The sequence below is a fragment of the Haliotis rubra genome, unplaced genomic scaffold (assembly GCF_003918875.1).
Source record: "Haliotis rubra isolate DU_JTF1 unplaced genomic scaffold, ASM391887v1 Scf1092, whole genome shotgun sequence".
NCBI classification, from domain to species: domain Eukaryota; kingdom Metazoa; phylum Mollusca; class Gastropoda; order Lepetellida; family Haliotidae; genus Haliotis; species Haliotis rubra.
The window spans coordinates 230,881-257,140 of NW_025764995.1; the positions used below are offsets into that span (position 1 = coordinate 230,881).

Consider the following 26,260-nt stretch of genomic DNA (forward strand, 5'->3'; position numbering starts at 1 on the left):
TTTAAGCCATATCGTTTGGTCTGTAAATAATCGAGTCTGGACCAGACAATCCAGTGATTGACATCATGAGCATCGATCTACGCAATTGGCTTACGATTGCGTGTGTCAACCAAGTCAGTGAGCCTGATCACAAATCCAGGTAGTCTCCTCTTACGACAAGTGCTGGTTGATGAAGACAGGGTTTCATACACAATACTCGGTATTTAACTCATTCCACGAACACTTCAACAAGTCTAAGGCGGCGGTGGGATAACCTAGTGGTTAAAACGTTAGCTCCTAACGCCGAAGACCCGGGTTTGATTCCCCACATGGGTACACTGTGTGAAGCCCATTTCTGGTGTCCCCCGCCGTAATATTGCTGGAATATTGCTATAAGCGGCGTAAAACTAAACTCATGACCATTACAAGAATGTAGACATCTTGTCGGAACAATCACATGTCGTATGATGTAAAACTAACTCACAGATTCACTCACTGTTTTATCTTTCAGGACACACGATAGAAAACACGTGCGACCGGAACTACAAGGAACTGACTGGACGTTTCGGAGTGATGATGAACCCTGGGTATATTGGCACCACAGACTCTGGGACTCCATCCAGACAATGCTATTGGTTGATCAGGCAACATTCGGGTAACACGGTCAAGGTCACCGTTCACCTCGCGTATAGGAAAGCAGGAATGCCGAACTGTAATACCCAGTTTCTGCAAGTTCGGTATACAGAATGCCGAACTCAGAGCTCCCGGATCAACTCGTACTGCGATTTGAAGAAGGTGAATCAGAAGATCGTATCATGCGGCGATGTTTACATAACGAGTTTCCTGCCTCCTTCCATCGAAGACCTTTCCGACAGGTTTCTGGTTTCATATACAGGTAAGATTTTAATTTTATTGAAATATAGTTGAACTCTTGTGTAATAGTCTTAGGACTTCTATTACAAGGACTTCTGTTAAAAAGGTCCTTTATTTAGAAACCATGTGGTTAGCATGGTAGCCAGAACACAGCCGCCAGGGGAGATCACTCTACTGGTATGTTTTACAGTGATGCTACTCTGTTACAACTATTTATGTCTATAGCGAACCTCTGTTAGTTGAAGTGCATTTCACCACATCTTGCTTTTATGTTGCACTTGGATTTGGTTTGGTAGTTGTTTAACGCCGCACTCAGCAATATTCCAGCTAATTGGCGTCGGTCTGGAAATAATGGATTCTGGACCAGACAATACAGTGATCAACATTATGAGCATCGATCTGTGCAATTTTTATACGATGACATGTGTCAACCAAGTCAGCGAGCCGGGACCACCCGATCCCGCTAGTCGTCTTTTACGATAAGCATGGGATTTTGAAGACCAATTCTAATCCGGATCTTCCCGGGTCTGCAGACCTATCGCAGTCCCAAATAGCTAGTGCTGGCATGAGTAACTTGCGCAGTCATAATGAACTAATACGATCACAAGCAAGTACCAAAGTATACCGCACGTCTAACCTTGTCAGCTGAGATAGTCTGGGGGTCAAGTGATAGACCCGCTCCACGTTGTATGTCAACAATGGTACAATAGCAGTTCCTATATAAAGACGCCGAACCAGTGCGTGGAAGGTCAAGGTCGATAACCCCGACGGTGTTGCTCCAACTATTCAGTTTGATAATCTGTCAACAGACAAGTCTGAAACGATGTATAGATTATATTTGCATCTAGATGAAGTGTCTGTCGCTGTTACGATGTGAATTGATGTGGATATTTCATTGCCATGATAGGAATAAAGTCTTTCCTTTGCTTGTAGTGGGTGGTAGGGTAGTGGTTCAAGCGTTCGCTCGTCACGCCTAAGACCCACCTTCTGTTCCCACAATAGTGGAATTTGTGAAGCCAGATATAGTTGAGGTATTTAGCTGTTGTAAAATTGTTAATGTTGCTATCGCTGACAATCCCAACCACTCCTTAACCCTTCTCGTTAATATCGATGTGTACCTCTGGGTCCGTTTCATAAAAGCGATCTTAGTCGTCTAACATTGAATCGATATCTCTGCTCTGTGAAATACATTGGGGCTACGATTGTCTTAACAAAGGATCCTGATTCTATAACTGTCGTAAGTCTCGGACAGAGTGTCTGTACCTCTGTGTGTGCGTACGAGTGTGTGTGCGTGCGTGCGCGCTTGTCGGTCAAACAGTACTGAGATACCATCCTGTTTCAAATGGATATCGTTCTCAGACAGATTATACCAACTCCGAACCGACCAATTCTTGATCCACTCTGTGAGTGAGTGAGTTTGGTTTTACGCTGCTTTTAGCAATATTCCAGCAATATCACGGTGGAGGACACCAGAAAGAGGCTTCACACATTGTACCCATGCGGGGAATCAAACCCGGGTCTTCGGCATGATAAGCGAGCGCTTTAACCACCAGGCTACCACACCGCCCCTCCACTCACAGAAGAGCGACAGGCGCGGTAACAACTAGTAACACATTTAAACGTCGACGGGCATGACCCGCCTTGGAGTTCGAACCCAAACCTTGCGCTCCCCAGGCAGATCCACTAGACCAGAGAAGGAATTCCAAAGAGAATGGACGCAACACTGTAGGAAAGATAGATGGTGCAAGACAGCGACGCAGCTAATGGCAGCAATAGTAACGGTCGATGTAGTAATCAGCAACGTAGACAGTTGTTAACTTATTTTTATCTCTAACGAGGACAGAGAACCCTGACCATCAATAACAGGTAGATCAGTGTTATTGACATTGCTCATTGATGTACCAAATCCTTTAAAACATCGGCTGTATGACAAAGGGCTCGTTAGAGAATTGACTATATCGCTATACAGCATCGATCATTGAAGATCAAAGGCAAAGGTATACAGTAAGGATGTGATTATATATCATAAATAAATAGATAGATAGATAGATAGATAGATACATATATTCATATAAACATATATATACTATATATAGAGAGAGAAAGAGAGAGTGATTATGTATTTTTACTGAAATTTTCAGGAAGTATACACCTTTACTGAAATCTACACTGATTTATTTTACATATTTACTGAAATCTATCGTCACGATATGGCTGAAATATTGCCGATGTGATGTTAAATCTTAACTCACTCACTCACTACTGAAATCTACACTAATTCATCATACATATTTGCTGAAATCAAGATCTGATACAGGTACAGTTAGCACATGATCACAGTTAGCACATGATCAACAGTTAGCACATCATATTCCCTGGAGAGAAGGCTTCTTATAGACTATGAATATGTGTCAGTTACAGATGGTGGTAAACTTGATTTATATAAACGATACAGACAGAGATGCTTAATGGTGCAGTGAAACACATTACCCAGTCTGGATGATGCAAGTAATACATGGCTATACATCGTCCCCGCGTCGTAGCTGTCATCTGTTTGCTGTCGCAGTGGTTGCTGATGCTGAGGTTTTAGCAGATGTGGTTGGGGGCAGTGAGATAGGAGATGTGTTTGTGCGTTTGTTGTTTAACGCCGCACTGAGCAGTATTCCAGCTATATGACGTCGGTCTGTAAATAGTGGACCAGACAATCCAGTGACTGACATAATGAGCATCGACCTACGTATTTTGGCTACGATGACATGTGTCAACCAAGTCAGCGAGCCTGACCACCCAATGCCGTCGCTCATATCAATAATAAAGACGTTGTATATCCTTAGAGCTCACAATGTTGTTCATGATTTCGGATGTTCGATTAGGATGTTCTATTAGGATGTTCGAACCTTCATTCAACCTGCTGCTCCAAGCAACGAGAGTTACATCAGTTGATTGGACAATATTTATGTTTATATGTTTTGAATGGACAAGTAAGATGTAAATATAAAACGTGGATGCTTGAACTTTCATTCAACTCACCAAGGGTACAATGTGTGAAGCCCATTTCTGGTGTCCCCTGCCGTGATATTGCTGGAATATTGCTAAAAGCGGCGTAAAACTTCACTCACTCACTCGTTGAACTTACCGTTCCAAACAAAACACCTACGTACCTATGATACACACCCACCAAACCCACTACCTACCAAGCTAGCTTCCTTCAAACTCATCTACCCACCCACCTGCCTATCTACCTACTTAATGATTACCTGCCTAACCACCTACATGTGTACACACACACACACACAGAGAGAGCTATGCTGTTGATCACTGGATTGTCTGGCCCAGTCTCGATTATATACACCACTGCCATATAGCTGGAATATTGCTGAGTGCGGTGCACGCACGTTACATACATACATACATACATACGCGCGCACATACATACATACATACATGCATGCATGCATGCATACATACATGCATGCATGCATGCATACATTCCTCGTTATTACCGGGCGCAAAAATGGTTAATCAAATGCCATAAACTGCCTTACCAAGACCAGTGCAAAGCGTCCACGTTACAGTGACGTTAAACGTCATTTGTGGTCGCGACATCTCGCTTGCGTGCCCTAAGTAAGTATTCTATCAAATACACCTCTCTTTATGAGTTTTGCTTTGAGAGGTCTGTTGGACGTATTTATGAGGGACAACTAGACACACAGCGGTTACGGAAAGCCCTTAAGATGTCTGAGTATGATGCTGTTGCTTCTGATATCACGGAAGACCTGATGCTGTATGTCATGCGCCGTTACAAATAGACGTCAAACTACAAAAGCTCCGTTAAATCACGTCTGTAGGTGGCCGGACGTGTCCTTTGGGGCTGCTGTATTGAGGCAGCGCCTTACCATTCCGTGATAATATTGTGACTGAATTAAACTACCTCTGTCAATGAGTTCATTGAATCATTGAAAACGAATACCACGTTCTGAATATTTTTCCTTGGTTAAAATCGGTTGAGGAATGTGTCTGGGATGATGAAGTGTACGAATGGTAATTCCACGAGTTCATTATTAAGAAAACGTTTTGGGCGATCTTTCAAAGAAGCAAAAGAAAATGCGGTTAATCCTGGTACCTTTTTGTTCGCAATGCACGACTGTATTTTAGAATCGCAGTTCATCAAAACGGCTTATGATTATTGATTTATTTCTATTTTCAGTTGTTAATAACACGAACGCCATTAGTTATATCCCCCTTGAAGAGGTCACCACGTGTGGGGCGGACTTACCGGTTATGACGTCATCGACGACGTCCACGCATGGGAAGCACGTGTCCGGCAGGAACTATGGTCCTAAAGATTCACTATTTGATTACACAGATGACCAATCCAAACATGGTAAGCATTTCTACGACTATTTACATGTTACACAGTCTATGAATGCATTCGTCCTCGGGGGCAGTGGGGTAGCCTAGTGATTAAAGCGTTCGCTCATCACGCCGAAGGCCCGGGTTCGATTCCCTACATGGGTACAATGTGGGAATGCCTATTTCTGGTGTCCCCTGCCGTGATATTGCTGGAATATTGCTAAAAGCGTCGTAAAACACAACTCACCCGTACGTCCTCGATGTGTGTGTGTGTGTGTACACACATGTAGGTGGTTAGGCAGGTAATTAATTAAGTAGGTAGATAGGCAGGTGGGTGGGTAGATGAGTTTGAAGGAAGCTAGCTAGGTAGGTAGCGGGGTGGGTGGGTGTGTATCATAGGTACGTAGGTGTTTTGTTTGGAACGGTAAGTTGAACGAGTGAGTGAGTATTGTTTTACGCCGCTTTTAGCAACATTCCAGCAATATCACGGCGGGGTAGACCAGAAATGGGCTTCACACATTGTACCCATGTGGGGAATCGAACCCGGGTCTTAGGCTTGACGAACGAACGCTTTAACCACTAGGCTACCCCACCGGCCAATCAGTAGTCTGGTAGTGGGCGTGCGACGCAGACAATCTCGCCCATTTGTTTACCAGCCAATCAGTAGTCTGGACCATCGTCCAGTGATCGCTGAAATACATTTATATATTTCATTTTTCACATGTTTGTTTGTTTGCCGCACTCAGCAATATTACATCTATATGATCCCAAAAATAATAGAGTCTGGCCCAGACAATAGAGAGATTGACATCATAAGCGTACACAGTTTGGATGCGATGACAAGCATCAATCAAATTAGCGATCCTGACTAACCGATCCCGTTAGTCGTCTCTTACCTCACTGCTAAAGATTCGAACCTAGATCTCAAGGACTGAAATAAATTTAACTAATATGAACGTTTGGGCGAAATTTGTTTAATTGGTTGACATATAGTCTATCCAAGATTTGTTCAGACTTTTCCAGGCCCCGTCATTTCATGAACCCGGTTTAGAATTGGTCTCAGCAACCCATGCTTGTCCCCCGTAAAGATCCGCGTCAGAATTGGTCTCAGCAACCCATGCTTGTCCCCCGTGAAGATCCGCGTTAGAATTGGTCTTCAGCAACCCATGCTTGTCCCCCGTTAAGATCCGCGTTAGAATTGGTCTTCAGCAACCCATGCTTGTCCCCTGAAGATCCGCGTGAACTTCAGCAACCCATGCTTGTCCCCCGTGAAGATCCGCGTTAGAATTGGTCTTCAGCAACCCATGCTTGTCGTAAGAGACGACTAATGGGATCGGGTGGTCAGTCTCGCTGACTTGGTTGACACATGTCATCGTATCCCATTTACGTAGAGTGATGCTCTTGATGTTGATCACTGGATTGTCTGGTCCATACTTGATTATTTACACACCGCCGCCATATAGCTGGAATATTGCTGAGTGCGGCGTAACACAACAAACAAAAACCTGTCATGAATGAATGCACTCGATACATGGTTTGAAACAAAGAGAATACGATTTCACATTGCATATACTTTTGAAACAATACCACAACGGACAGCACGAGAATTAGGCTTCACACACTGTATCCACGTGGTAAAATCGAACCCGGATCTTTGCGAACGCTTGAACCACAAGACTAATTATCTAGTCCCCTGTGTTAGTAATATTACCATTAGCGAAATATGGGATAACATTTAAACAAAATTGAGAACAATTTCAACGACAATTATCTCAATGCAGGGAAACTGTTAACATTTCGTTTATTTCACTCTCAAATTGTTGTAAACGAGCGTTTTTCTAACCAATTTGAAAACCTGTTCTGTGTCAATATTGAGCGGAGGCTACAGCAGGCAAGGTGTACAATGCTTGCTCCCAAGCCACCGCTTCGTGAAATAAATATGAATGAGTTCAATTCCCATTCTAAATTGTAAATAGTTTTGCAATCACAATGAGTTTTGAAAAGCTGTACCAAGAGGTTTTTCTTTGAACTGAATTTTCACACAAACAGCTGGGAATTGGCTTTGGGCAGTTACTATGGTTACAGTCTAGATTTATAAACATAACATACATATATATGTTATACATAATGGTGGCGATGGGGTAGCCAAGTGGTTAAAGCTTTCGCTCGTCACGCCAAAGACCCGGTGTGAAACCAGTTTCTCGTGTCTTCCGCCGTGATATTGCTGGAATATTGCTAAAAGCGGTGTAAAACTCAACTCACTCACACTTATGCATAGAGTAAAATATCAGCCTAGGGTAGTATACAATTGATTTTTTTAAAATAGCTCATGGTTATTACCTATCTTGCAGATAAACTTTGTGATCACAAATATTGTGAGTTAGGTACTCTGAATGGTGTGATGGTTAAAGCGTTCGCTCGGTTCATTTACACAAGTTCATTTCTGGTGTCTAAAATTTTACTTAAACAGCGTAAAACCGACTCACACACTCTCACTCACTGAATTGCATTTGCATGGGTATTAGTGAGTGAGTTTAGTTTTACGCCACACTCAGTCCTATTCCAGTTATATGGCGGCAGTCTGTTAATAATGATGTCTAGACCAGTCAATCCAATGATCAACAGCATGAGCATCGATCTGCGCAATTTGGAACCGATGACATTTGTCAACCAAGTCAGCGAGCCTGACCACCCGATCCCGTTAGTCGCCTCTTACGACAAGCATGGGTTACTGAAGATCAATATTCTAACCCGGACCTTCACGGGTCAAATGAGTTGGAACAATCTTGTCATGCGGTGTGGGCTGCATGGACGGTGAGGGACATGCTAGACGTTTGAAAACTAAATATGACAGCAAGTGCAGGGAGGATCTTTTTGGGGCCTAATCTGGGAAGTCGGGATAACGAGATTTTACATTGTGTTCAAATGTCGCATTGTCCCGTTTTCGACTTTAAACAAATAAATACTGTGAATGCTCGAGAATGCGGAAACGGGAGAGTTCTCGTGATCTTGGATTATGACATATTTAGCTTGTTGGCAAAGGTCGAGATTCGAGAGTTCAAGAACGCTAGAAAGGCCCTTAAAGTATTTGACGTACATAAATGTTCAGACTGATACAAACATCAGTGTGATTCAAATTATCAATGTTTTTAATCTGCTGCGAGCTTATATTTGGGACTACACTTTCTTAGTAAATTACAGATTCTAGTACTTTTGTTGGGTTGAGTCCCATACGGGATTCGAACCCACACCCTCAGAGACAGGCACCTAATCGCCAGCACATTTAGTCAGCCGCCTAAACCGCTCAGCCACCGCGACTTCTGTACTGTACGAAGAGTGAGTGAGTTAAGATTTTAAGTTACATCGGCAATATTTCAGCCATATCGTGACTATTGTACGAAGAGAGTGTAATCCCAAATATAACATGTTACATATGTTACATTTGACCACTTTTTAAATGACATTGTGTAATCATGCTGCGAGCTTGTTTACTGTGTAGAAGCATGATTCTGTTATGTTTTCCTTGTTAGCTTAACCTGTGTAATTTACTGTCTGATCAACGACAAAAGGTGAGCTACAGACTATTTTCTTTCTCTTCCAGACACAACAGAGTCAGAAGACTCTGACCTATCCGTCATCCCACTCAGATTAAGTAAGTATGTGGTCTTGATCTCACACACGTGTATCCATTTTTACACATACTATAATCCATATCCTTTATAGCAGTCTTCGACCCATTCGTAACTACTCGCCTCTTTCCGTGACCTACAAGAAGACTCTTGTATAGTACGCCATTATTGCCAAGAATCGTGGCAAACCAATCACATCGCCCGTAGTAAAATGTGAAATGAGTCAAATAGTTTCTTTGCGATTATCGATTTTCATTATTATTTCCGTTATTATAAAATTATCTTGCTACTGATATTTGTGAACGACATCAGAAACTTACTTAAAGTGACTTTCGTGTTGTATTATAATTTCTAGGAGTAGCCATGTTTGGAAATTCAGAGTTATCTTTCTTTGGAAATAGTTCAAGACTATTTTCATCCACGTGCCCGTTTGCGCTTAGACAAGGCCCAGTCATGAACGTGGCCACGAGAGGGGTCGCCGTCCGGCTTGCCGAATGACACGAGTAGTGGTGCTCTACCATCCCCGTGGCCTAGTTGTGAAAGCTAGCGCTGTTGATGGAATCGGTACCATCCTTTGACTAGCAGTACAACCAGCAATAGACTGGACAACTTCTCTCAGTCACTCAGTCACTCACTCACTCACTCACACACACTGCATGCTCACACTGCACACCAACGCTGCACACTCACACATACACATTTACATGAGAGGGAGTGTTCATTTTTCATGTATATGTTTTCTGAAATATTCCATTAAACAAGGAAGAAACACGTTTGGATAAAGTTAATAACCCCAAACTGTATATACTTACCTATTACCTACTGACCGTTTTAGCAGCCTTCTTCACAACCAAAAACACCTTTACACCAAATTTCAAGCTGGAACCAAACTTTAGATTTAACGAGGACGTCCGATGAATACTAAACTTGCACTATGTTGCTTTCATCGCAAACCTTCCACGGGATTCGAACACTGTACCAGTTATATACCACACTGCCATGGTAAGCTGGGCCCCGTCTCGCATATCGCAAGATGGCGCGCGCACAGGGAGCTGGGAACCAGCTTAACTTTTATGGTATAGCTGATCAACACCAATAACCGCCTTGGTTACGTGACGTCATAGGTTACGTGATATCGTCAAAATGAGCAGTGACGTAGTTAGCTGGACGTTAAGAAGCGATACTGAACATTTGTGCCAAAAATCAACACGTGTTTTGTTTTAAAATCTTTAGCCACATTTGAAATATAACACTCAGCCGGCTCTGGTGTATACATGGACCAAGGTAGGCGTTGCAGCGCGCGTGTACGCAATTGCTATTCGACGTACTTACGTCCGCGTAACTTAATTGTGGAAACATATCGTGGTAAACCTTTCATTTGTTGTCAGTAAAGTAATTTCCCAGAAGGCAACTTCCAAAATGGCTGCACTTTATCATTGGCAGAAACAAGGGTAAATTACGTGTCAAGAAAGGAAAGTTTCTGAATTTATAAAGGGGATTATTGGATTGTTGGCCTGGTAGGCTGACGGGTTTTTCAAAGTGAATGATAGCGCCGCTTCATCACAAAGACACTTGAGGTCTTCTTCCCTGCACCGAGATGCATTATGGGATAGAAGCGTAAAGTGAACAGCTACAGCATCTACAGATATTCACGACAGTTTATGTCAGAATACTCAAAATTGAAGATGTCGTTTTGAACACTTTAGGAAACGAGTAAGTATATAACAAGGTGGCGTTCGATCTTAGAAATATTCCCGTCCGTTGGGCTTTCAGAGTAAAGTGCATCAAATTATGCTCGAGCTCATTAGATATAGAGGGGCGGGGGTAGCCTAGTGGGCAAAGCGTGCGCTCGTCACGCCGAAGACCCGGGTTCGATTCCCCACATCGGTACAATGTGTGAAGCCCATTTTCTGGTTCCCTCGCCGTGATATTGCTGAAATATTGATAAAAGGGCATAAAACTAAATTCATTCACCTCAATTAGCGTCCGTTGCGGCGTAAAGCTCAACTCACTCACTCAATCAATCAATCACTCACATACTCTATTGTCCAATACATCAGTTATCAAATGCATATATTATGTCACGATATTCGTGACTCAAGGTTTACTTTGTCTTTATGTAATAAATTTAACAAATTTGATTATCTTAAATAAAAACTCCCATGGTACAAGTTAAAAGTTGTATCACAAAACGCCAGACAAATCGATAAATGATATCGATAATATTACTCACATAGTAGTGTTTCGATTCATAGTTCTTGGGGGAATATATAATACAAATTCATTATCTTTTCTTTTAGTAAGCGGAATCGGTGAATGATTTAATGTGTCGAAGGTCACGTGATTATTGGTGAAAACAGGGAAGCACTTTGGCGGACGTTGACAGAATCTCATCAAATCTGGTTTAGCTGGAATGATTAATCATAAGAGAGTGGAAAGTCACTTTGACCATTTGTCAAACGTGAGTGATCGAGCGTAAAATGACGGCGACAAAAACGTTTTGCTGGAGAACTGGCCTAAATATTGTTAAACAAACACAGTCAGATTTAATTTTTTTTAAGGTGAAACACTGAGGTTAAGAGATGGCTATTTAATCTTTAAGAAAACAAAAAATATTTTTTCCCGTTTTATCAAATCTTTGATGGATGTACTGAAAAAATGTTGTTGCCAAACAAATTGGTTCGGCTTGTTCTGTCAGAGTGAGTGAGTGAGTTTAGTTTTACGCCGCATTTGGCAATATTCCAGAAATATCACGGTTGGGGTCACCAGAAATGGGCTTCACACATTGTACCCATAAGGGGAATTGAACCCGGGCCATCGGTGTGATGAGTGAACGCCTTAACCACTTGGCTACCCCACCGCCCCTTGTTCTGTCAGAGAAAAGGACTGAAAAGATATACGAAACAAATGTAACATACTTTTATAGAACAAGTATATTCAGTAGAGTCCCTATTTCTCGAGCGTATTCATACAATCGGAGCACACCACAAGCAAATGAATGCAACTACCTCGAACTGTTTGTGTCATGTTTTATAAATCTATTTTGGAACCATGGGAGACTTCCAGTCTGCATGAACGTTAACTGAACAGACATACCTTAGGGTGTCAAACTGGTTTCGCCAACGCAGTGACCTTATATATTCAGACACGTAAGCTCAATCTGACCGAGGCGTAACGGAAACAAATCACCGCTTTGTAGTGGAGTGAGAGAGGGAGATAGGAGTTGGGCCACTCCAGACCACACCGTGGAAGCCGCCGTTTCTGAGTCGGTTAAGCTTCTAACTTTGTGTGCTGGCGATTTGTTGCCTGACTCTGAGGGTGTGGGTTCGAATCCCGGATGGGACTCAACCCAACAAAAGTAGTAGAATCTGTAATCCCAAATATAACACATGTTACCAGAATTTGGTCTTGCACTGTAGGCAAGCGTAGGAGTGGGTGAGTGAGTGAGTTTTACGCCGTTTTTAGAAATATTCAAGCAATATTAAGGTGGGGGACACAAGAAATGGGTTCACACATTGTACCCATGTGGGGAACTGAACACGCGTCTTAGGCGTGACGAGCTAACGCTTTAACCACTAGGCTAAACCCCCTGTTAATGATATGACGAGGCTGAGCTTCAAACGCTAGGCTACCCAATATTCCGTCCGCACGTCCCAGGCCCTTGATGTGTATATCTTGTCATTATTCAACTGCATCTATTATGTAAGTTCCCCTCGGTCCGTTGTGGAAATGAAGTGTAAATCTCATCGAAACTAATTCAATAACGAATATATTTCTTTCGGAATAGAATAACAGCCCTTGTCATGATTATATATATTATGCAACAGTGTTTGGGGACAAGTTGCAGATTAGGAAAAGCAAATTGGTTTAAAATGTTAAGTGTACAAGCGCCTCGATCTCTCCGTTATGTACTAAAAATAATATCTTTCAAGGCCATGTGACAGCTATAAGTTAGAGTTATCCCCCCTTGGGACATAACGTCAATTTGCCGTATGAAAGTGCTCTTTAAAACTCATTAACAGAACACATCGTCGCCAATACACGTCATACGCGAGGGAATACGAGACTTGGTGGGGAAACTTGACATGATATTGTTTTTACCACTCGCCACCTTACTGCATGGCCATCAAATCTCGTCACATCTCGCGTGGGGAATATGCGCGATGATCATGCGCAGACGTGCCAGGATACTGTCGGGTCAGCTGAGAAAGGTTCCTTCTGGTCTGACATGAGAGTATACGCCTTCTATGGGGGTAATTGCTTCGTGGCTGGCGGGGTTGTCATAGCTGTGTCACGTGTTCCCGTTACAATCTGCGTCGGAACGGTGGGGTAGCCGAGTGGTTAAAGCGTTCGCTCGTCATGCCGAAGACCCGGGTTCGATTCCCCACATCGGTACAATGTGTGAAGGCCATTTCTGGTGCCCCCGCCGTGATATTGCTGGAATATTGCTAAAAGCGGCGTAAAACTAAATTCACTCACCTCAGTTAGAGTCTGTTTCTAGAGTTTTGAATCGTTTTCGAACACAGTATAGTTGAGTGCATTTATAGGATGTTGTCATACGACCATTCGTCGACTGTCAAGTGAGAGATTGAGTGAGTTTGGTTTTACCCCGCTTTTAGCAACATTCCAGTAATATCACGGCTGGGGACACCAGCAAGTCAAAACACTGATTACATAAAAGTCTCGTTTCCTGCTGACTGGGTTCCGTCCAACCTATTGCGCAACTTAGTACAATAACCAGTCCACAATTTTGTTTTGGACTGTTCTATTTTTTCGTAGGTAAAGTAGGTTGTATTTAAAAACAACAAGAAATCAAATTATTTCAAACACGCACCTTCTAATCCTCTGTCGTACAGCGTGCTCTGACGGCTTTGAAAAATGGCGTGGAAATCTCAAAACGAGGCTCAGCCGCTTGAAAGATTTGGCGGTCTTGTACGACCTTGATATTGTATCAAATCACATTGTGCGTTACAAAAATACACTTAATAAGCGCAAAGAACACATAACAGGTGTAACCAGTCAGCCAGATGAATTGTGAATCGTTTTGCGACCTCTTCCAATAGAGGCAGTCTGTGACGTCTTACTTGACATCATGCTGTCTAAACCTCGTCATAAAATATAGAAATACGACTTTTTTAAAGTTTAAATTAAAATTCATTTGTAAGTACCATTTTCTTTTGAAACAAGGAATTGCATTTTCGTGTAAGCATGGTATTTAGTAGTGTCTCTTTTCGCTTTCACACAAGAAAATTTGGATCGACTGAAAAGTAGGTCATTGTCTGAATTGGTTCATGAGTTTCATGTTCTGTTTGAATTCGGATTCACAAATTGTGTAATTTTGTTTTATATTATATCGAGAACCTAAGATTAATTTTTGTTTGAAAATCAAGCGTACAATAAAATCATCAGAGAGATATAGCTGGGTTTTTGTCTCTCAGTATATAAATTTATGGCGGGAAAAGAGCGTATATACCCAGAAATGTATTTGCATTCAAGATTAATATCTGAGACAATTAAACACCCAGTGATTTACCGGTCAAGAAATGTGCTCTTATTCCATGTAGTTTTCTATTTGATAAAAGAGGATTAAATTCGAGATAATTAAACCGAGAAGAATGTTCTAGACAAACAAGGAATATACTGAGTAGATGTTTATACTCGCAGAGACGTAATTAATTTGAAAGATCTATGTCCTCATGACCTTTTATTGTCTGTGGGTTGATCTCATTACGGTGACTTCAAAGAAAGAAACACAACTTAGTGTACATCCTGTCTGTTTTAAAACCTAATATATTAGAATCAGAAGCCCATGACGTTGGAGTTCAAAGGCACCGACACCAATCGAGCTTACATCGTAATACCCATGGGTCTTGCAGGTTCGAATTGGTCCGCTGCAAATGATGGTTCTGTTTCGAGGCGACTGAAAGGATCGGTTGTCTGGGCTGATTGCTTGTCGTCGTACCCGACGTCGCAATACGATGTAGCCGTAATGTTGTTGACTGCGGCTTTCAACAACGTTTCGTCACATTTTGTCTTATTTAGCTGCAACATATTCCCATAGGAGGAATCCGTCGTTGGTCGTTGCTCGTAATGTTAACCACGGGTTGCCTCTGTCATTTACAGGCCGTCGTCGCTTACCGATAGTGTTGCTGATTGTGACATTGAATATGAAACAAACGGACATATCTTTCGTGAATCATATATCGTGATATAGCTGGAATATTGCTGACACCGCTACCTTTCACTCACTCACTCAACCAACCACTCACTCACTCACTCAACCACTCACTCACTCAACAACATACTTACTTACTCACTCAGTCAGTCACTCACTCACTCACCCACTCACTCACTCACTCAACCACTAACTCACTCACTCAACCACATACTTACTTACTCACTCAGTCAGTCACTCACTCAGTCACCCACTCACTCACTCACTCAACCACTCTCTCACTCACTCACTCAACCACTCACTCAACCACATACTTACTCACTCAGTCAGTCACTCACCCTTACTCACGCACGCACTCACTCACCCAATCACCTTCACTCACTCACCTTCATCTACTCAATATTCATTAATATGAATATGTTTTCATGTCATGACCTCACCCCTGTCCCAGTTTTTCCCTGGGACCGCTCACTCTCCGCACCACATCCACCCCAACCCCACCACTACCACCAACCACACCCATCTCATCTCTTCTCAACGTTTGAGTTGTGAGTAGTCAGTGGTCTCCTTCCAGCAGGTGTCCTTCCAGCAGGTCTCCTTCCAGCAGGATCCAGACCTCATATTATTCACCCAAATCACCCTCACTCACTCACTCACTCACTCACCCATGTCAGTATCCGACGATGCTGTTGATACCAGGATAAGTTTTGTCTTCTGAATGAGCGTTTAACAACCAAGACATTCGCCTTGTATGTAGACTACCGCCCCCTAAGATATCGCTATCGGGTCACAATCGGGTCAGCTTTCTGTAATGTTAGTGTGAAAGGTTTACCGATGGATTCTGACTGTGAACATCCGGTCTGTTTTGCCGAACATCTCGGCATGTCTCGCAGTGCCGGTAATTATGTTCGCAGTGTAACGACATGTGTCATTTTCTTGGCGACTGAACTCAATCGGAAGTGTTACTTGTGTATCTTACGATCCCAGTCAATGAGACGCCGCTTAAATTGATGTTGCGTTTGTTGGCGTGTCAGCAGTTTTTGCAAGATAAAATAGCTCTAATCAGTTCGGTACATACTGGAAATAATCCTGGGTCATCCCTCCACTGTCATTCAGACCCCTTTTTGGAAGTTTTACAAGTCGGGTCTAGTCTTTCGTTACCACTGGAATCATTCGTCACCACTCGCCCCTTTCCGTAACCTACAAGAAGATCGCATTCGTGACCCACTCGTGTCATTCCGGGACAAGCCAAATACCGATGTTCTTGGGTATTTTGGCTTGTTCCGAGATAACACGAGTGGTCACGAATAGCCCATTTCGAACATTCGTGACCACTCGTATTATTCCGGGACATGACGAATACTGATCTTCTTGGAGGTTACGGGAAGGGGCGAGCGGTGACGAATGCCATTTCGGGATGTAGCCATTTACGAACTAAAAATCATAAAAGCTAAAGGTTCACACAAAGTGAGTGAGCGTGGTTTTACGTTGCTTTTAGCAATATTCCAGCAATGTCACGGCAGGGACACCAGAAATGGGCTTCACACATTGTACCCATATTTGAAATCGAAACCGGGTCTTTCAGCGTGACGAGCGAACGTTTTAACCACTAGACTACCCCACCGCCCGATTCACACAGAAGAGTGAGTGAGTGAGTTTAGTTTTACGCAATGCTCCCGCAACATCATCGCGGTCACACAGATGATGTGGCATATAACATATGTGAGTGATATAATTTTACGCCGCTTTGAACAGTATTTCAGAACGGGAGCGTGCCTGCATCATACCACTACAATCATGTAAGGCTATATTGCGAATTGCTGCCCCTTGGAAGATTGCGTCACACATGCTCCGTTATTGCACATAAATCTCAAACCGATCAGGTATTTTTTCTGTAATGTTCTCAGAATACAGACCAACGCACAGGATCTTCGATTTGCTTCCAACCCACCTGTATCTCAACGATGCCCAACTGTTATTCGTATTGGCGAATCAATCCTGTAATAAGGATCGGCGATGCGTTTATTTGACATGTAAACGGGCATGCCGAGACTAACGATAAATCAATGTCTATCTGCATGAAAGATATTTAAAAGTAATTTGAAATAGGATTCGATGGAGGTAACAATCAGTCCGTGATGAAACTGTTCGGTATGATGCCTGTTCCACCGACCGACATGAAACCCTACACGGTGAAGCATCCAGCCTTATGTTTTATGCAAACTGGTCTCACTTCAGCATGTTTAATGCCAAATGATGAGTGAGTAGTATTTAGCGGCTGTCTACGTGATCAATCTTGAACCGACAGTTGACAGCTATTCAAAGACTGGTTTAAAAGTCGAGGATTCATCTACATGGCCATTATACAGTTGTCGATACGTCACTGGTTAAAGTATGCGGCGTTTCTTGATCTCCCTGAATAAGGTCGATGTGTAGTGTAGTCCTGTTGGGTTTGGAGGTCGTCAATCCGGACATCAGCATTCCGCATACACACACACACGCGCGCGAGCACAATCACACACACACCACCGCAGCCACCACCCTTACCAATGCCATCAACCACCACCATCAAACTTCTTTTAGAAATTAAATCATTGTTTATTAATATGCATATGTCTTCATATCAAGGGGCGGTGGGGTACAATGTGTGAAGCCCATTTCTGGTGTCCCCCGCCGTGATGTTGCTCGAATATTGCTAAAAGCGGCGTAAAACCAAACTCAGTCAGTCAGTCATGTCAAGACCTGACCCCTGGCCCAGGTTTTTCCCAGGGACCGCTCACTCTCCCCACCACACCCACTCCTCACCCCCACCACTACCGCCACCCACACCCATCCCATCCCATCCTAACCATTCTCATCGTTTGAGCGGGATCGGGTGGTCAGGCTCGCTGACTTGGTTGACACGTCATCGGTTCCCAATTGCGCAGATCGATGCTCATGCTGTTGATCACTGGTCATGGATTGTCTGGTCGAGACTCGATTATTTACAGACCGCCGTCATATAGCTGGAATATTGCTGAGTGCGGCGTAAAACTAAACTCAGTCACACATCGTTTGAGGGATGAGTTGTGAGTACACATTGGTCTGAACTCTGACACAATTGACATGTTTAAGTCCAGACTTAAAACCCACCTTTTCTCAGTATATTATGTATAACTTCATCTGTAAATACTCCAGTGTAAATATTCTGAAGCGCTTTGAGCATGCCTTAGGGTGTGGAAGGGGCGCATTATAAATATGCATTTATTATTATTTATTAACTCTCCCTGGTCTCCTTCCAGCATACCCGTGCAGATCCGGGTTACAATTTGTCTTCAGCAACCCATGCTTGTCGTACGAGGCGACTAACGGGATCCGGTGGTCAGGCTCGCTAATTTGGTTAAAGCAACCAAAAAAAGAAACATAATTAAAACACAATTATCATTTATTCATGACATATGATATACATCGCTGATGATGAAAAAACAAATAAACAAAATTATAAGCGTACAATCGCAAATCAAAAGTGCAATATTTTGTACTTCGGTTTACTTCCCTCGAAACGAAGCAGCCGGGATACCGATCCCAGTCAGAGCGGGTGGTCGTGCATTTAAGTGTAACTTCAACTGGCTGGTTCATTTGCCGATACACTCAGGGCTCTTAGTGTGTGTATAGAGATGTTGGGTTTTGTAAATACATGCTCATTTTTTGTGTATAACATTTTGCAATCAACAGACATCACAACATGGCATGTGTATCGAGTAATATCCATTAGCATGCTAGGATCCTGTCAGCAATAATTATAATATGCCTGAATTGTTCCGAATAGCGTTAATATCAGCACAGTCAGTCATTTCTATCTTAAAGGGGCTTCCCGATGTCGCCATTAGCTCACGCCGTGCTTAATACTTTGATTTCTGGTTCCAGAGCTTGTGATCTTGTACGTCTTTTTCGGCATTGTCATCCTCGCTCTGCTCATCGCTCTAGTGTTCGTCATTGTCAGGTGAGTCCCTTAAAAAATGGTTCGTCATTGTCAGGTGAGTCCCTTATAATGTTTCGTCATTGTCAGGTGAGACCCTTAAAAATGGTTCGTCATTGTCAGGTGAGACCCTTAAAATGTTTCGTCATTGTCTGGCGAGTCCCTTATAATGTTTCGTCATTGTCTGGTGAGTCCCTTCAAATGTTCCGTCATTGGCAGATTTCCCTTAAAAATGTTTCACATCCCTTTCCACTGAGAAGCGCATTCTTTCTATCGGGTACCTATGGGCAGACCTTGGCAGATCAATGTGTTCTGGCGATTCAATGGCATGTCTCTACGTTTTTACCAAAGGCTGACGGTCTTCATGTGTCTGGATATACGTGAACGGAAGATTTCAGAACAGAGAGCGGTCACAGGCTATGTATTTGTCTGAGGGGCCACATGTCGCTTTGCAGAGTTGCTTCCCTTGAGCGTGCCAGGATCCAATGATCGCCCTGATTATGTCTTCAGGCTTGAGTTTAACAAAGACCTTCATTACTCCAATCTTCTGTTGCACAAGCTAACATGATCGGGTATAACTTAAGTACTAATTAGCTGGACCAAACAAGACTCACTAACTCAAGCATTAGATAAGTGTTAGGGTATTTATTGATGTCAACTTCTTTATTATAAGGAGGAAGTGAATATGTAGTCATGCTTGTAGGCTGTACTGAATGCTAAGCCCATGAATGTATAGTAATTCTATCCTTTAAAGAGGCAAGTCTTTATAGCAGGTTCTCTCCATGCAGTGCTGTGTGTTTAGTAGCCTTGCTCCAAGGCTGTACTGAATGCTAAGCCCATGGATGTATAGTAATTCTATCCTTTAAAGAGGAAAGTCTTGATAGCAGGTGATCTCTCCATGCAGTGTTGTGTGTTGAGTAGCCTTGCTCCAAGGCTGTACTGAATGCTAAGCCCATGGATGTATAGTAATTCTATCCTTTAAAGAGGCAAGTCTTTATAGCAGGTTCTCTCCATGCAGTGCTGTGTGTTTAGTAGCCTTGCTCCAAGGCTGTACTGAATGCTAAGCACATGGCTGTATAGTAATTCTATCCTTTAAAGAGGAAAGTCTTGATAGCAGGTTCTCTCCATGCAGTGCTGTGTGTTTAGTAGCCTTGCTCCAAGTCTGTACTGAATGCTAAGCACATGGCTGTATAGTAATTCTATCCTTTAAAGAGGCAAGTCTTGATAGCAGGTTCTCTCCATGCAGTGCTGTGTGTTGAGTAGCCTTGCTCCAAGGCTGTACTGAATGCTAAGCACATGAATGTATAGTAATTCTATCCTTTAAAGAGGAAAGTCTTGATAGCAGGTTCTCTCCATGCAGTGCTGTGTGTTCAGTAGCCTTGCTCCAAGGCTGTACTGAATGCTAAGCACATGAATGTATAGTAATTCTATCCTTTAAAGAGGAAAGTCTTGATAGCAGGTTCTCTCAATGCAGTGCTGTGTGTTGAGTGGCCTTGCTCCAAGACTGTACTGAATGCTAAGCCCATGGATGTATAGTAATTCTATCCTTTAAAGAGGCAAGTCTACATAAGCGGTCCTCTCCAACAGTGTTGTGTGTTTAGTAGCCTTGCTCCAAGTCTGTACTGAATGCTAAGCACATGGCTGTATAGTAATTCTATCCTTTAAAGAGGCAAGTCTTGATAGCAGGTTCTCTCCATGCAGTGCTGTGTGTTTAGTAGCCTTGCTCCAAGGCTGTACTGAATGCTAAGCACATGAATGTATAGTAATTCTATCCTTTAAAGAGGAAAGTCTTGATAGCAGGTTCTCTCCATGCAGTGCTGTGTGTTCAGTAGCCTTGCTCCAAGGCTGTACTGAATGCTAAGCACATGAATGTATAGTAATTCTATCCTTTAAAGAGGAAAGTCTTGATAGCAGGTTCTCTCAATGCAGTGCTGTGTGTTGAGTAGCCTTGCTCCAAGGCTGTACTGAATGCTAAGCCCATGGATGTATAGTAATTCTATCCTTTAAAGAGGAAAGTCTTGATAGCAGGTTCTCTCCATGCAGTGCTGTGTGTTCAGTAGCCTTGCTCCAAGGCTGTACTGAATGCTAAGCACATGAATGTATAGTAATTCTATCCTTTAAAGAGGAAAGTCTTGATAGCAGGTTCTCTCAATGCAGTGCTGTGTGTTGAGTAGCCTTGCTCCAAGACTGTACTGAATGCTAAGCCCATGGATGTATAGTAATTCTATCCTTTAAAGAGGAAAGTCTTGATAGCAGGTTCTCTCAATGCAGTGCTGTGTGTTGAGTAGCCTTGCTCCAAGACTGTACTGAATGCTAAGCCCATGGATGTATAGTAATTCTATCCTTTAAAGAGGCAAATCTTGATAGCAGGTTCTCTCAATGCAGTGCTTGGTGTTGAGTAGCCTTGCTCCAAGGCTGTACTGAATGCTAAGCCCATGGATGTATAGTAATTCTATCCTTTAAAGAGGCAAGTCTTGATAGCAGGTTCTCTCCATGCAGTGCTGTGTGTTGAGTAGCCTTGCTCCAAGGCTGTACTGAATGCTAAGCCCATGGATGTATAGTAATTCTATCCTTTAAAGAGGCAAGTCTTGATAGCAGGTTCTCTCAATGCAGTGCTTGGTGTTGAGTAGCCTTGCTCCAAGGCTGTACTGAATGCTAAGCCCATGGATGTATAGTAATTCTATCCTTTAAAGAGGAAAGTCTTGATAGCAGGTTCTCTTAATGCAGTGCTTGGTGTTGAGTAGCCTTGCTCCAAGGCTGTACTGAATGCTAAGCCCATGAATGTATAGTAATTCTATCCTTTAAAGAGGAAAGTCTAGATAGCAGACCGCTTCCGTGGTGTAGTGGTTAGAGCGTCCGCCCGGAGAGCGGAGGGTCGCGGGTTCGATCCCCGGCCGCGTCATACCAAAAGACGTTAAAATATGGTATTTGTTGGTCCCTGCCTTGCGCTCGGCATTAATGGGTACTACAGCACTGGTCGGCTCGGAGTCAGTATAATGTGTATGAGTAGGGTATTCATGCTTCACTGCGGCATGGTATCTCAGTGGGCTAGCACTATAAAACCAGCTTAGGTCTGGTCTAGTACAAGCAGCCGCTCATACACATACACACGCATGCACGTCGTCATATGAGTGAAATATTCTCAAGTACGACGTTAAACCCCATGTCACCACCATCTGTATTTCAGAAATACACAGTTCACAAGACAGTTCCATGTATGACTTACAAATCCCATACAACCCCATCAACACGTGAAGATCCGTGTTATTACTGGTCTTCACTAACCCATGCTTGTCGTAAGAGGCGACTAATGGGATCGGGTTGTCAGGCTCGCTGGCTTGGTGGACACATTATTTGCGTGCATTGATGCTTATGCTGTTGATCACTGGGTTATCTGGTCCAGAATATTTTACTGAAAGCCGACACATAGCTGGAATATGTCTGAGAGCGGCGTTAACACAAACAAACAATCATAATTGAAAGGAAAACCACAGAGGGTAATATTGTACTCTTAACAAAATCTTACCCTTTCGTCTGAATAATCGCACTTCTCTGTACAGAGTTGCGTCCCGTGGACGTACCAGAATCCGATTGTCGCAGTTCACCGTGTCCCAGCTTCTGGTCTTGTTACTCCTTGCTCGTGGGTTTATAATACCTTCATTACTTCGGGATTCCCTCCCATGGGAAGCTGATTTAACCAAAATACAGTTCAAATAGCGTTAAACCAGACCAACTCACTCACTCGACTAGCAAGTGTATATAGTACTGTTTATAACAAACTGACGTTTATATCGGACGAGTTGTTTTTTTAGCCCAGGTCACTTGCGTTAGTTTTAGTCGCAATGGGTGAGTGAGTACTGTTTTACGACGCTTTTAACAATATTCCAGCAAAATCACGACAGGGACACCAGAAATGGGCTTCACACATTGTAACCAAGTGGGGAATCGAGCCCGGGTCTTCGCCGAGCGAACGCTTTAACCACTGGGCTACCCCACCACCCTCCATTTATTGTGAAAGAAAGGATGATATAGTTCATGAAGACGGCGTTGAACAAAACTCACTCAATCTTCTGAAAACAAGCCAAGATACAAAAGTTCTGCCCGACTCAGCAGACAAAAAAGAAATAAAACATGACCCAAAAAATCATTTCCGTTGGCAGTTTTACTCTAAGCATATCCAAGGCCATTCGGAGACCAGTAATGACCACCGCGATATTTTTTTCCCGACTCGACTCTATAATTGTCCGGGTCCCATGTGGTTAGTTATTCCAGAGAGGGCTTGCCTCCATCTCAAGCCCGTCTCCATCCCTAGCCATGACACCTACATCATCAGCAGCAGCTTCATCTAGGGACCCACTATTGTAAATTACCTTGTCTCCGTGTCCCTCCGTGACTCTCAGGTTCGAGACATTGCTCCACCTGGCCCTCCAACGTAACCCTTCACCACGAGTGACCAATGATCCTTGCAGCAAGAATAATATGGTCGTCTCAGACATAGTAGAATTGCGATTTAAACATAGATCTTAACCTTATCCATCGTCAGGGCGTATGCGTTAGGCTGTTATCCCTTGAGGATGTATACTCATAACCTTTGTCATTGAGACAGCTTTGACTTGACTGGTTATTTGGCAATGAGACGCACACGCTGAACGGTGAGACTGTACGTCTCAAGAGGCGGCAGTTCTTGCTACACAGACATCTATGAGACAGCTCTTATGATTAGCTGAGATCTTGAGGATCGCGCATCATACAGGCGGATCATGAGGTTGTATGGTATTTTTTAGTATTTTGATGCAATTCATCCACTCATCGATTCGAGAAAAGGTTCTCTGTGGTCAAGTGTGTTCTCAGGAAAGGTTTCATTCTATAGGGTGGCTGAGTGAGTGAGTATAGTTTTACGCCGCTTTTAGCAATATTCCAGCAATTTCACGGTGGGGAACGCCAGAAATGGATTTACACAATGTACCCATATGGGGAATGGAACCCGGGTCTTCGACGTGACGAGCGATCGCTTTAACCACTAGGCTACCCCACCGCCCCTCTATATCTAATGATCTCGAGCATAATTTGATGCACTTTACTCTGAATAGGGATACTGAACAACCGACGTCAATGACATTGGTTCTCCAAGACTGACTCACATCTGTACTTCTATTTCACGGGACAGGTCAGCCAATGCTCTTACGACAAGCATGGATTGCTGAAGACCAATTTGAACCCAGATCTTCACGGGTATTTAGCTATGTAGTAGTACCTTCAGAGGCGATATTAGCTTTAGGCCAGTTCACACAAACTTCAGTGTGCGAGTGAATGAAGTGAGAGAGGGATTCACAGTTATCTGGGGTGAGTGTATTAACGCCAAAGGTGAAGCTGATCGCACACAGAATATGTCTCTGTTCTCTCATCAGTTGATGGGTACCCGGTAGTTTGAGATGGTAATGTGATTTAGTTGGACACAATTCCACGCAGTTAGCTGCGGTGCTCAAGAAACCGCCCTCTCACAGAAACTAATATTTGTTAGATTATTGCAAGGCATGAATATTATGAGGCACCATAATGATATATTTTGCTTAATGTCCATGAAAATGTATGACCTCCTTGTCTACTCAAGGGATGCCAATCAATATTGTATAACCTTCTTTTCCATATGTATACATTCACAATTTTTACATTGTCTTTCAGTTATCGTGGAATAGCCCAGAAAGGTCAGTACAAGGTTGAATCGAGCGAAAAGATAGCCTTGTGGAAAAACGATGACACGACACAAATTGAAGGTGTTCGACATAACAGTATTGCTGAAAACTCGAACCCCTCCGAAGTCACAGAAATCCACACTCCAGGATCTCAAACTGACGAGGGAAAACACACTGTGGCCACCGTCCACAACCTGTCCGCGACGGACGGCCAGAAACGAACCAGCGGACGCTTCTCCAGCTTCAGGGACCCCAAAGACGACGACTCCAACGACGGGTACAACCAATATGCCTCTTACACAAGTCTAACAAGCGACGACATTCCCATCCGCTCGAACAGAGCGTCCAACGAGAAGGCGAAGAAGGGGAGCGGAAGCGCACCAGAGGAACAACCACTAGTTTTACAGAACGGGACTCTGTCTGTTCCCAATGGCGTGGAACATTATACGATCAATGACGATGATTATGCAATTGTGCGAAAACCTAAGAAACCTGCAAATAATGTAAAAGAAACCAATGTGGATGACATCGATCCCACATATGACAATTTGTTCGATGAAGAACTCGTCGGATTCAAACCAACGTCAGGGCCTTATGATAAAAATCGGGATTCGGGGATGGAGTTCAATATTCGTTTTTCTGCCCTAAACGGATGGAGTGACGATTTGTGAAACTGATTGCGTGATTCGTGTGGATTACAAACGTGGCGACGGACAGGACCGACTGGATCTGCGAAGGTTCTGTTTCACGTTGTGAAGATGTGATGGTGGTTTGTTTGAATTTATACGATAATGGCATAATGTGAGGTTGTGTGAGATGGAATGTTGCATGATACACATGTGTACCCGTGTGCCTCATCTGAATATTTAGTCCACGCCCAGTACCGATAAAGTTCACGAAACACCGTTAGAACGGAACCTGATAGTCCTGACACCCATCCTATTACCCAATCTGTTTATACATACAAAGCAGTGAGTGAGTATAGTTTTGTGCCGCTTTAGTAATATTCCAGCATTATCAAAGCGGGGGACACCAGCGAGGCCAAGAAGAAGTGAGTATGGTTTTACGCCGCTTTTAGCAATATTCCACCAATATCACGGCGGGGGACAACAAAAATGGGCTGCACAAGCGGAGGCGCTGCAGGCGCCCTATGAGGTACTGATGGCCGTTTTCGGTGGGCTCTCACTTTCAGCACGTGTGGTGCTACGATCTCAGACACGTTCAATGCACTGGATATCCAGGAAAACATTCGATAGGGTATCATCAAGATGGAGTCCTAAATAGTTCATAATACCGTGTGGCGGCGGGGTTGTCTAGTGGTTAAAGTGTTCGTTCGTCACGCCTAAGACCCGGGTTCCATTCCCATGTGGGTACAATTTGTGAAGACCATTTCTGGTGTCCCCTGGAGTCCCTGACCTGTGATATTGCTAAAAGCGGCGTAAAAATAAACTCACTCACTAACTCACAATACCGTATACAGAATAGTTGACACTGCAAGGTAAATAATCTTGTCTTTGTTCGATGTTTTCTACATGATAGGGTTTATGCAATATGTAAATTTTTGTTTAACATAAACATATGTGTTTCTTTTCATGTGTAT

At 43.2% G+C, this 26,260-nt stretch overlaps 1 protein-coding gene across 2 annotated transcripts in view; it reads left to right on the plus strand.

Moving 5' to 3' along the window:
• The window catches only part of LOC124283372, a 155,394-nt gene extending 129,694 nt beyond the window's left edge, over positions 1-25,700 (plus strand). For both annotated transcript variants that reach the window (XM_046719412.1, XM_046719420.1), the window contains 5 exons: positions 491-874; positions 5,060-5,236; positions 8,807-8,857; positions 18,916-18,991; positions 24,650-25,700. In XM_046719412.1, coding sequence (XP_046575368.1) covers positions 491-874; positions 5,060-5,236; positions 8,807-8,857; positions 18,916-18,991; positions 24,650-25,331 — 1,370 coding nt within the window. In that variant the 3' untranslated portion in view covers positions 25,332-25,700. The remainder of the gene's footprint in view (positions 1-490; positions 875-5,059; positions 5,237-8,806; positions 8,858-18,915; positions 18,992-24,649) is intronic.
• The last annotated feature ends 560 nt before the right edge of the window (positions 25,701-26,260 follow it).